The sequence below is a fragment of the Eumetopias jubatus genome, unplaced genomic scaffold (genome assembly GCF_037043125.1).
Source record: "Eumetopias jubatus isolate StellerSeaLion01/CBP00866 unplaced genomic scaffold, mEumJub1_p1.0 scaffold_4, whole genome shotgun sequence".
NCBI classification, from domain to species: domain Eukaryota; kingdom Metazoa; phylum Chordata; class Mammalia; order Carnivora; family Otariidae; genus Eumetopias; species Eumetopias jubatus.
Genome location: NW_028274810.1, coordinates 98,544,208 through 98,557,079, shown reverse-complemented (window position 1 = coordinate 98,557,079; position 12,872 = coordinate 98,544,208). Strand labels below are relative to the sequence as shown.

At 56.1% G+C, this 12,872-nt stretch overlaps 1 protein-coding gene across 1 annotated transcript; it reads right to left on the bottom strand.

Moving 5' to 3' along the window:
• Positions 1-7,592: 7,592 nt before the first annotated feature.
• FBXO2 (F-box protein 2) lies at positions 7,593-12,827 on the bottom strand. The gene is made up of 6 exons (XM_028108594.2): positions 12,806-12,827; positions 9,351-9,773; positions 8,791-8,920; positions 8,623-8,718; positions 8,011-8,149; positions 7,593-7,783 (listed from the first exon to the last, which is right to left on the bottom strand). Exons 1-6 carry the CDS (start codon positions 12,825-12,827, stop codon positions 7,649-7,651), a joined length of 945 nt encoding a protein of 314 aa, XP_027964395.1. The 3' UTR covers positions 7,593-7,648.
• Positions 12,828-12,872: the final 45 nt, after the last annotated feature.

Here is a 12,872-nt window from a genome sequence, read left to right as displayed (position 1 = left end):
GATGGCTGCCTCTCACCACCACCCCCCACTGGGAGCGGGGGGCTTCCCCAGCCAGGCAACAGAGGCCCCTGTGGTTATCAGACACTCCCCACCAACATGCACACTCCACCTGGTTTTAAATGTCTCTCAAAGAGCAAATTCAATTTGGTATAACTCCACCAGCTCTGCAGTGCAGAATTCATCAGATGAGGAGCCTGCTTTTGGGGGAATAATTCATTTTCCGGTGTTGGAGAGCAGAGTAATTGATCCAGGGGGCCAATGCCTCCCTCCCTTCTCCCTCCCCAGGACCATCTGATTCCAAGTGCAGCCCAAGACTGTTAGGTCAAAGTCACAGCAATAAATAGGAGGGGAGCTTCTGCTTTAATATATTGGATTATTCTGCTCAGTGGTGACGAAAAACAAGATTTAATTCCCTGAGAAACGCCAGCTGAGAAAATCATTTCCCTGCCTGCTTCTTCCTTCCTTTTTTTTTTTTTCTTTTTATTTTTCCCAAAGACATCTTTGTCTTTATGCAGGCCATGAGGGCCTTGCTACACCGTGAACAGCAAGAGATTTCTCTGCACCTGCCTAGGGTCTTCTTCTATCTTAAGAGAAGGTTCAGGATCCTCTTGGCCCACCACCCTCAATCATGGGTCCCTAAAGACACGGATTTCTGCTCAAATCCACACAACACTGTGGTGCTTATCACATTGATAAATTATAACAATAAGCTCCAGGAAATGACCGGTTACTACCACACCTCCAACTTATGGGACAGGAAGCTAAGAGCTGGCTAGATTTACCTTTCTATTACTCCTCAGATCAAGAGTCCACTCACTGCTTCCTCCAGGAAGCCCTCCCTGATTAAGGTCCAAGTTAGATGCCTCTCCTCTGGGTTCCCAAAATATGGTGGGCCTTTTTCTCATAGCCCTTTTACTATTAGCCTATAAGCTGCCAGATTTATTCATTTTACTTTTTTAACAAACTCACATATAATACTTGATATGTGCAAGCCCTGATCTTCACAAATACTACTTCATGCATTACAAATTATTCATTCATTCGATCCTCATAACAACCCTATGAGGTAAGTACTATGATCAGCCCTGTTTTACAGACAAGGAAGCTAAGTTGCTGACTGGTTAAGTGACTTGGACAAGGTCACAGAGCAGGGAGGGTCAAAACTGGCAATCTAGGTATCACCCCCTTTAGTTGGTGAGCTCCCAGCAGGACAAGGCCTTCAGGGGTTCACTGGACCCTGAGACCCACACTCTTCACCAATCCCACCCTGTACAGGACCGGAATCTGCCATGAAAGTCGTGGGACAGCCCCTTGGTGTGGACAGGACTCCCTCCCTGGGGTGGATTCCAGCTGTGTGGTCTCTGGCAAGCCTGCGTTCTCTGGCAATCAGTGAGAGCCACAGTCTCTCACGTGGGAAGGAAAACAGTGCCTAGGTGTGCTGGAAGGATCCAAAAGCCACACACCGATGCCTAGCACATAGTGAGCGCTCGATAGGTATGCAATGCCATGAACTAGAAAATGCGGACTTCAGGGATACTCTTGCCATGCTCAGAAAATAATAGAGCCTTATCAATCCCAGTAAATGAAGCAAGGCCTGAGATCTGGATGGAACGATGGGTTTTTCTTAATAGTACTAGTAAGACGGGTGAGTTGCCAAGAATTACCAAGAAGAATTTTGCAATCATGCACAATCCATTTACTTCTGGGAGCTACCAGGATGTAAGAGAGTCTGAAACGGGGACCTACTGGGCCAGAAATGGCAATTGAGGAATGTTTCATTCATTAAGTGTGGGTTGAATGCCTTTCAAGTGCATTGAAGCAACATGGAGTTTGGGAGGAGCACAAGCCCCAAGGCCCCTCGGATCCAGGGCCACCCCAGTTAGCTCTGCAGGTTACAGTTTGTGATCTTAACCACTAGACCCTCCTCTCAGCACCTCAGACTTCTCTTCCGTAAATTGGGATGACGAGTGAAGCCTCCCCCAGGGGCTGCTACAGGGAGTCCATGAGATGTTGTAGACGGGTAGGAAATTGACAAATGTTAGCCTCCTCCCCTACCTCCCACCCCTGCCTCTCCACAGTGGCCCCAGCAGTGTTGCAGTCCACCTGACCCACTTGGCCCCCTGTCTTATACAAAGAACCCAGCAGGTGCTAGGACTGGGTCTGGAAGCTTGGGTGCTTAAGCTCCTCATAGCTGCAAAGCAGGTTGGCAAGTGCGGTTGCCGGTCCCATTTTGCAGCTGAGGACGAGGGGCAAAGCCAGGTGAAATCCAAGTGTTTCTGTCTCCAAATCCATGCTCTGAACCCCAATTCCTGGGACAGGAAAGGAGGACGGCAAGCAGGGTGGGGAAGAAGCTGGAAACCCCTCCATGCAAGTTCATTTACCAAAGGCAACCCCAGAATGGAGCCCATGAGGCTGAGACAGGTCACATAGTGATACCCTAAGGGAGGAAAGGCAGGGAAGGGTGTCAGCTGGCCTGGGATGGAGATGGGGCCTCAGGGAGCAAATGCCTTGTAAGTGCAGGGATGCTCCCTGATGTTCCCAGGGAGCTTCCTCCTTGTCCTACAAACCTCAGCTGGTATGGAAGGTATTTCATACCCTTCATATCCCCCGCCTTGGCTTCAGCCCCTCCTCTCATCCAGGCAGTTCTTCCTTACATCTAACTGAAATTTTTCCTGTTGCATCACCAGCAGACCCCTGCTGGAGCACTAAGAGACAGCCCCCAGCTCTGCCCACCCTGTCTGCAGAGTTAGTGGTGCTCCTGGCTCAGGGCGGTAATCCTGCTGACAATTAATTGGCTTTTGTTGGAGAAGAATGAATACCATCTCATCTTAATCTTCTTCATTATTCTCCTTGTTCAGCAGAGTCAACACAAGATTAGGTTTAATTTACGGGGGGAAAAAAATAGCAAAGTCATTACTCACCAGGAGATCAGAACTGGATCTGCCTGGGTGTTCTGGGTTCACTGCAGGCGAGGGGCCAAGAGGAAGGCCCAGGGCTCTGCCAAGTTAGCAGGGGTGGTGGGAGGAAGGTGGTGTCTAGGCCCCCAGACCTATTGGGGGCTGGATTCCCGGAGACCACAAGTCCTTCCTAGTTTTATAGGACTCTAACCTCAGAGGACCTCGCATCATAAGTATTTCTCAGGAGCCTCTGGCATTAGAGCAGCCCCAAAGCAGGCAGGAGGCCCAGCCCCTCAGGCCCAGACTCAGCCCCAGACAATAACTCAGGCTCCAAATTCAAATCCCCTCTGCAGACACCCTCTTCCTCTGCAGAGAACTGGGCAAGAGGAGCCCAGCCTGGGAACTCCCTTGACAATGCTGACACCTAGTGGTGGTTTGAAGAACTGGTCCTTCTTCCCTCCTCCCTATACAGCCGCTACTGAACATATAACCATGCCTACGAAAATCCAGGTTTACAAAGAAAACAAATCAGAGACGAAAGTCTTCCCATTGCAAAACTGCTAAATAGAAGGCTCCACTAAGAAATGTGAAAGAAAATTCATTTTGCCTTCCCCAACCCCATAACCAAAATGGCCCAGAAACACTTAGCATCCCCTCCTTCTGCCTGGGGCAATCAATAATATGCTTAAAAGGCCTGGAGCCTCACAGCCCCGGTCATCTCCACCACTTCAGTGCTTCCTCACGTCAGAGCCCCTAGTTTCTGCCCTGGCTCTGTCCCCTGGCATGTGCCCATCTCTGACCCTGTGCCAGAGGGAAATGGCTAGTACCTGAGCTGGGAATTCAGCTCAGGATTTGAAACTGGAAAGCCATGACTATCTGCACATTGTGTGTATCCCCGGGCAAGTTACCCAACATCTTGGAGTCTAAGCTCTTTCATCTATGAAATGGGAATATCTGTATCTACCGGAGAGGGCCACTGAGCAGATCGAAGAGGCCTGTGTGCTTAGCACAGGAATTGACTCCCAGCAGGTCCCAACGGATGCCTGTTATCATCCCCATCACTGCTGTTATCAGCAGCATCCTGTTCATCCTGTTACTCTTGGGAAATTTGGTTTCATCACCTTGACTGTAAGTTGCTCCTGTCTAACTCCCCATTCTCAGGTCCTGCTGGATAGAGCAAAGGTTTTTCCTTAAAACATGTACACCTTGTAAGACAGAGCACACAGTAAGTGCTCAGGAAACTCTCGGGATTGCCTGCCTATATCTCCAACCTCATGTCAAACCATTTCCCTACTTGCTCACTGATCTCCAGTCTTTCTGATCTGTAAATGAGTTCATTCCCACCTCAGGGCCTTTGCACTTACTGCTCCTACAACGTTCTTCCCCCAGATATCTGCATGGCTGGTTTCTCCTCATCCTTCAAATGTCCCTTCCTCAAAGAGGTCCTCCCTGATCACTTTGACCAAAATGACCACTCTCACTCCCTAGTTTGTTTACTTCACTATAGAAGTCAAGTGCCTAAGTGGCTAAGTGGAATTCCAGTTCCACCACATATTAGCTCTGTGGCCTCAGGCAAGTTGCTTAACCTCTCTATGCTCCAGTTTTCTCACCTGTAAAAATGGAAGTAATAATACTTCCCCTCCATAAGGTTATTTTAAAGAATCAATATATATAAATCTCTCAGAGAGTATTGCCTGGTATATATATTAAGGGCTCTATCGTGTTGATAATTACTTATTTAGATGCTTGTATTTAGGTTTCTCCGTCTAGACTGTATATTCCAGGGGACAGAGTCCTCATCTGGTTTTACCCTTCCTGGCAGATAGTAGGTGCTCAATAAACACTGATTGATCAGAAAGGACCTTCGGGAACATGCACCTCTCTCTCCTGAGCCGATGTTCAGGTGCCATTGAGCCATGTGGCTAACCTGTCCGCTATCCACACTCCCCATTGTTCAGAGAGTGCCCTGAGACGCCCCCTGCTGGACGTCATAGGTTTTTCCCTTGAAGGAAGCCGACATCTGCAGTCCTATAATCAATGTTGCAGGGCGGGGGGGGGGGGGGGGGGGGGTGTTAGTGGTTAAGTGCCCGCTCTTTGAAGCCCATTGCACCTAGGCTGAACCTTCTGCTTCTCCAATGAATCTGTGAGTCATCTGCCGAGTCTTGGCTCCTCAGTATCCTCATGTGTACAGCAGGGTTAACAATGCCCTCTCCCCCTTCCCCATCTCCGACTGGGTCACGGGGGTGGTGTGACAGGCCATGCTCCATGCACAGTGAGCTTTGCTGGCCCACCTACCCCCGAAGCATCAGCCCTTTTTTTAAAAGATTTTATTTGACAGAGAGAGACCGAGCAAGAGAGAGAACACACGCAGGGGGAGTGGGAGAGGGAGAAGCAGGCCTCCCGCTGAGAAGGGAGACCAATTCGGGGCTTGATCCCAGGACCCTGGGATCATGATCCGAGCCGAAGGCAGTCGCTTAATGACTGAGCCACCCAGGCGCCCCAGCATCAGCCCTTTGATGACTCAGGAGCAGCTCTCTGGTCTTCCCAAGCTGAATACCACCATTGTATCCAACTAGCCTCTAGTGACAGGCACTCAGGGACAGTGGGTCTGAAGCACCCCATTATCTGAGCCCCTCAGGTCTCCTCTGTGGTTCCCATGCCCTGGGGTCTCAGGGCAAAGAATCTCGTCTCTGGGTTTCTGGCTCCCTCCTCTGAGAGCAGACAGTTGGCTGCAGGTGGCCTCGCTGGGCTTGCATCTTCCTTCCCCACTCCCCTATCCCCGCTTCCCTGGCTGCTCTGTCTCCCCCATCGCAGCAGTCGGAGGTTTCTCTGTGCCCTCTCCCACCTCACCCCACATTCGTCCCCAGCCCTCACCAGCGGCCTTGGCTTTGGCTGCTGGCTCCATACACTGCCAATCCTCCAGCCCAGAGCCCCAGACCCTTCATGGGCCTCTCTTCTGACGGCCCCATGGTGGGGGGAGCTCCTCCACCTGCAGGATCTCCCATGCCCCCACATCACAGCCCTGACATCTGGTCCCCACAGGCACCTGGACGCAACTCCTGGCTCTTACGCTCGCGGAGTCTCCATCCAGCCTCTTCCTGAAACCTCCCCGGCTGGAGGAGGAGTGGGAGGTCCCAGGCCTCTCCCAACTCACCCTCATGGGGCTCACCACACGCCCACCCTAGTCCATCGCCCCAGAGCACTACCTTGCCTATTGCTCTTTCGTGTAAACCTAGAAACTCATAGGGGGTGACCCTCTTCCTCCATGGCTTTCATCAAACCCATCAAGGCATCAATTCCCCTGATCGGCAACTCAGGTAATTGTGGACGGTGCCTTCCCCACCAGAATGTGTGAGATCCCCTAGAAAGGACTAAGGATGCCCATAGGGCAGGGGCTCTGCCTCCACCTTCAGGTTGGGAGTTCTAAGAGAGGCTGAGGATGCCCCCAGAGCTGGGACTCTAGCTGGAGCCCCCCCAAGACACTGGATATCTCTTCCCAGGGCGCCCCATCTTCCTGGGACAAAGAGTGTCTCCCTCACCCCTGGAATCTCAAGGCCCTGCACAGAGCCTGGCCCCAGGGCTGGGGCTTCAGGAATGGTGAGTGAATGAATGAACCAGTGAACAAGTGCAGGCCGGCCCAATTTAAACCCCGCAATCCCATCTGACCAGCAGGTGGCACCAGGGCTCAGAATCAAAGGAAAGCCGGAGGGCCACTGAGATTTTATTGGTCACCATTTCCAAGAGGAGAGCAGCTGTGTGGAGACACTCAGTCACCCCAGGACCAGCAGCTGAGCGTCCTGGGGAAGGGCTGGGTGTGATAGCTGCTGGGGAGGCCAGAAAGACTGCCGGGCACCACACCCCTGCCCCTTCTGCTCAAACCAGTGCTAAGGGGCCAGCCTCTGGGTAGGGCTTGGAAAAAGACCAAAGACCAGATGCGAATGATTCCTGTTCAATCCAACACCAGGCCCGAGAGGATGGCATGAAGGGCGCATGAGCTAAGAGGGACACCACGTTGCTCCCCCAGCCACCCTCCCCATCTCCCCATCCCCACCTGGGCCACTGGCATCCATCCCGGGGCCCAGGAGAGTTCGTATTCTAGGTGAGGTGCTGCCAACCCCCCCCCAATGATCCTGCCCTCAGAAAGGAACGGGATGGGGATCAAGGGATCCAGAGAGGCCTGGAGGACAACCCCCACACACACACCCTGTCCTGGCCTCTGGGCAGCTTGGGTGTCAGTCAGGCGCCAGGCCCAGCTCCCCACTCCTCACCCTCACAATCCCAGCCTTTGTCCAGCCGGCCCAGGCCTGGCTGGCTCTGCACCGGCCCAAGGGCCCCTGGAAACCAGAGCAGCTGGAGCCCCACCAAGTATTTTTCCAGGCAGTCCAGGGGCCCTCAGGAGACAGAGAAGGATGCAAAGGGAGAGGTATTCATTCGTCCGTTTGTTCATTCATTCCTTCCTTGGACAAATAGTTTTATTAAGCGCCCACTTTGTGGCAGGCACTGTAGTAGGGGCAGGGGGGTCAGCGGTGGGCCCAGCCCAGGCCCATACCCTCACCCATCTCATTTTCCAGATGCAAATATATGCCAACACAACCCCTCCTTCCCAGTGTGGGGGCTGGGCTTGGAGTATGGGGCAGGAGAGGAGTGGGGGGTGAGGATGGGAAAGGTGAGGATGCTAACTACTAAGACCTATGTACCCCAGACCTCTGCCCCTCCAAGGCGGCTGAGGTTGGAGAAGGGGGGGGGGTCACTCAAGGCTCCACCCACACGCTGCTGTTGGTCACCCGGGCCCCGAACCAGCCCTTCCAGTAGACGGAGTCCTGACCCCCGTGCTCGAAGCGGACAAAGCGGACGCCGGGCCCATAGTCGGTGAAGGTGTGCGAGATCTGGGGAGTGGAGGCAGGAGGGTCAGGTTAGGGCCCTGGTGCCTCCCCCAGCCACCCCACCCCGGCGCACTTTCCCGCCTCTAGCCTCCCCTCGATTTCTCAGCCTGGGTCCCTCTTCCACACCTCTCCGCCAAGTCGGCCCCATCCTCGTTCCGTTGGCGGGGTTACCACGAGCCCCGCCCCTCGTTCCCAGGCCCCGCCCCGCCACCCGGAGCCTCTAGGCTCACCTGCATCCAGCCCCCATCGTCGCTGTCTGGGGGCACGGCCACCTGCCCGCTGCTGAACTCGGCCAGCACGTCCTCGTGCTCCGACAACAGCTTCACGGTGAGCTCGTACAGGCAGCCGGCGTCGCCGCGGCCCGAGTACCTGCCCCGAGGGAGGGAGCGAGTGCCGGCCGCGCCCTGCTGAGCCGCTACTGTGGGCCGGGCCTGCTACACAGGTTCTCATTTCCGCCTAACCCGGTGGCCGGTACTACCAAGGTCCCCGTTTTACAGATAAGGAAACTGAGGCCACAGAGAGAAAGGACTCGCCCAAGGTCCAAACCCAAGGACTACACCCAGGTGGGCCAGACCCAACTCTGAGGCTAAAGCCAGCCCACAGTGACATGTTTTGTTTTTTGATTGCCAACATTTAGAAATCAGGAGGGGAGGGGGAGTTCCACCTTCTGAAAAACCCCTGGCCCACGTGACCACAACCACTAGAGTTGGGAGGCAACAGCCCCTGGAACAGGGCAGCGTCTCCAAGTTGCCCCCCACCACACACACACACACACACACTCCCTCCTTCACCCCGTCCCCTTTCCCTTCCCCACAGTCCTGGCCACCCCGACGGCCGCTCACCAGTCCTTCGCCACGATGGCCGGCTGAGTGGTGTCCAGCAGCTCCTCCCAGTAGCCCTCGGCCTGCAGGTCAACGACCTGAGCTTTGCGACACCACCTGGGGAACTGGAGTTAGGAGGGAGTGGCGACCCCTCTCCCCCGCTTTGCCCTCCATCCCCCTTCTCCTTACTCAAAGGAGGAGGCGAAGTACTTCTTGACGCTCTCATCGTGGATGAATTCCACCCCACAGTCTCCGGGCAGGTCCTCCACCCTCCAGCCGTCCCCACCGTGCTCCACATCGCACCAGCCCTCCAGGTCCTCTGTAGGAACACGACAGCCCCACTCTGGTCACCCACTCCCTGCTGAGGGTGTGGCAGGGCTGGCCCTTGCTACTATAGTTTGGGGGGGGGGGTGCAGGGCTGGGCAACGTGGGACTTGAACGGTGGGCTGGGCAGGTGATGGTGCGGGTAGAACGGGAGGCCCTTCCTGTCCGTCCCCAGATCCTCTCTCCCTCCTGGGAGGGTCCTGCCGAGGGCCGGTCTTGCCCCAGCTCGCTGAGGGGGTTAGGACCTGGGAAAAGGGACCCCCAGGGAACAGGCGGCCAGGGAGGCAACCACAGGTACAGTATGTGTTGGGGCCACTCTGCAGGGCATTGCGCCAGGGCTTTATCTCATTGAGCCCTCCAAAGCGGGCTAGCCTTGTTCCGGCCCATTTTGCGGCAGGGCAAGTTGAGCTCGCCGAGCCCCTCACCTTCCCCGCACGGATTGCGCAGCAGGTTGCGCCGCCGCTTGCTCAGGAAGTAGAACTGCTGCCAGTGGTCGCGCTCGTCCTCGGCGCCGCCCTCGGGCACCAGCCCCTCCTGCTGGCACTTGAGCAGCCAGAGAGGGGCGCCGTCCACCAGCTCCTTCCAGCGCAGGCACACCAGGCGGCAGGCCTGCACCAGCTGGGCGGCGGGCAGCTCGGCCAGCACGCGCAGCAGCAGCGGCTCCGGCAGCTCGGCCAGGTACGCGGCCGCCTCCGCCGCCGCCGCCGCCGCCGCCGCCTCCTCCTCTTCCTCCTCCTCCTCCTCCTCCTCCGCCTCCTCGGGCCGCTCCTCCCCGGCGCTCGCCTCCTGCGCGCCCGCCTCCTCCTGCTGCCCCTCCGGGCTCACCTCCTCTGGCTGGCCCATGCTCTCTGCAGGCGGGGGTGGGGGGCTGTGACTCCGCTCAGACTGTCCCCCTCCGAGCCTGAGAACCCCCGTGTGTCGGCTATCTGCCTCCCACCCAGCCTCGGGCAATCCGCAGCTGGGCCCCATGATTCTGCGCCCAGAGACTGGTGCCCAGTGGGGGAGGCCCACCCAAGGGGGTGGGGGCGGGGTGAGGGCCACAGACCAGCCGCCAGTCCCAAGAGTGGCCTCAGAGACCTCAGTTGTCCCTGCAGGGCCAGTAAACCTGAGAAGACAACAGCAACTGGTAATATTCCTATAAGGGCATCCATCTATTGCAGGAACTTGACTCCATGTATCACACATCCACTCCTTTATCCTTACCACCACCCCCTGAGATCCCTGCTCCCCTCGCCTCCTCCGGGGGGAGTGCTCCCAGACTTCGCACCACGACATCTTCCCACTGTGGAGTTCCTGTCTTTCCTAGCTCTTGTCCTAGCGTGTGTTGGCTTGTAAACACCTCTCTCAGGACCAGACTGAGCGTGAGAGGGCAGGAACTGGGTCTGGGACACTCACTGGTTCATCCCAGTGCCTGGCATCTGGAACCCTCCCTGGCATGCTGTCAGCAGCTAATGTTTCCTGGGCATTTAGCAAGAGCTAGGCATTGTTCTAAGCAGTTTCTTTACTCTGAATCCTTACAGCATCTCTGCGAGGTTCTTCCTACTGCCGTTGCTATTTCATTGATGAGGAAGCTGAGGCGTAGAGAGGTGAAACCACAAGGGATCACATAGCAAATGAGCAGTCGGAGCGTGGACTTGAACCCAGGCAGTCCAGCTCCAGAGCCACCATTAACCACCGTGCCCTCGATAAAATAATGTATTGACTTTGGAGGCACTGTTATGAGTTTGATTTTTGACTCGCCAAAGGTTGCACCACTGGTACGAGGGCAGGGCTGTGGGGATCTGAGGCTGAAGGGAAGGGAGCACAGGGGTTGGAACCCCCTGCCAGCCACAGCTGTGTGATGTGGGGGCTCGCTAGAACAGAGCAGGTATACGGAACAAGGAGATATAATAAATGCTGGAGAAACGAAGGTCCTTTCACTCCCTTTTTTACCTACCCCCAGCCCTCTGTTTCCTCATCTGTGGAATGGGAGTAATCATTGGGCCAGGCCATTCAAACAAGCACTGATGTTCCGATCCCCTGAGGAGGGGGCCAGGGCACTCTAAATTGTAAGGAGGGGGCAGATGTCAGGAGCTACAGGCTGGGCGGTCTCCTGGAACCCAGCCGGCCTCAGCTGGGCCATCAAAACCTTGAGTAAGCAGATACTGAGCCCACAGTGTCTCAGGAGGAGAAAGACACAGTGGCGAGGAGATGGGGCCACTCCAGATGATGGGGGAGGAGGGGCAGTGCTCTCAGAGCTAGGATGGGGGGGTGGGGGTCCTAAGGGCTAGAGCCTGGAAAGCCCAGGAGGTGCTAGAAACAGGCTGAGCTGTGGGGGAGGGAACAGGCAGGGCCTAGACCCAAGTCTGTGTGTTGCCAGGACACCAGCCTGCCAGTGCTTACCTCCCCACACCAAATGTGGTATGTCTCTCCTCCCACAGTCAGACCCTCGAGCTGAATCAGGGTTTACCTCTTCTTCAGAACCCAGAGCACAGTCAGTTCTCATATATCTTACTTAGTGAATCTTATTGAGCATAACACTTTCCTTCATTAATAGCTCTCTTTTTTTTTTGCCACATCTTTATGATGTGGGGGTTTACCCTTTCTTTTTTGCCAGGAAGAAACTGAGGCCCCGCGAGGCTTACTATCTTCGCCCAGGAACAATGGGTGTGCAGAGAGGAAAATGCCAGGTCCCAAAGCCACATCACCCGTTTGTCTTGCTGCCCACAGCTCTCTGGGGAGCTGGGCCCCGTGTCCTCACCTCTCCACCTTTCCCCCTGCCCTGCCCTGGCCCTGCTGGACACCTGATGCTCCCCGGAAAGGTGCACCTTGCCCGGTCCCCTCTTCTGGCCTCAGGCCTGGCACTCCAGGCCCCAGATCTGATTACAGCGCCCCCCCCCCCTTTCCAGCACACACAACTCTCCACATTGTTGCCATCGGAAAGTTATCTGGCCCCTGGAAGCTGCCTCCCAGGCTGACTCACTCACCTGCACTGGGCCCTGGAGTCCAGGGAACAGCTGAGCCCTGGGAAAACGCAGGAGCCCATTCTGGGACCCTATAGAGGGTGTGGCAAGGGGGTCATGGATTGGGGAGCAGGGGCTGAAGGAGCTGGGAGTTTCAGGGCTAGAGGAGAGGGGCTTGGCCTCCTGAGCATGCATCAGTATTTCTGGTGGCCTGCTCAAAGCAAGGCCCACTCTCAGATGGGCCCGCTGGGGCAGGGGTGGGGGAATCTGCAGGCAGGTCTTTTTCCCACCCTGACTCAGCAGGCAACCCCTAGAGGCTCAGTAGGGAGTTCAAGGGATGGGGAGGGGGGGTCTCTGGTGCCAGACAAGATGACTGGGCAGTCTCTGAGGGCCCTGAGCACAGGCGAGAGCTATGCCCCAACTCTCCCTCACGGCTGGCCTGATCCCCACTGGGCAACCGGCCACCCAGTTGAAGAGCAGCCCCTCCAGCCAAGGGAGCCCAGGAGGAAGAGTGGGATGGGGTGGGGAGAGGCTGGTAACCCCAAGAAATCCATGGGGATACAGGCAGCTCAAGGGCCAGAGCTGACAAATGAAAGAAGTTGATGGAAGAAAAGGCTTGCAGCCTCCTGCATCCCAGATGGGTCCCAGACCCGGACCCAACAGACCCTCAGGAAGCTGAGAGACGGGAACGTGGGATTACTCCTATGCTATTTCCGTGGTAAATAGGACCCAGGAGCCTGTCACCTCTGGAGGCCTCCAGCCAGACAGAGGGCTGCGCTCTTTTAAGACTGTCTCAAGGGCTTTGCTTGGATGAAAGTTTGCCCCGCTGGGTGTCGGGGACCCCCTCGCTCTCTGATGCCCCCTCTCTGTAGCAGTCGCCCGCCTGCCCCAGTCTCCCCTCCCGGGCTGAGCGAGTGGATCCGGGTGGCGGCAGCTACCTGGTTCACCGTCTCCGTCCATCGCTGCGGAGGGCGGTCTTGAGAGGAGGAGGAGCCGTAGCGCTGC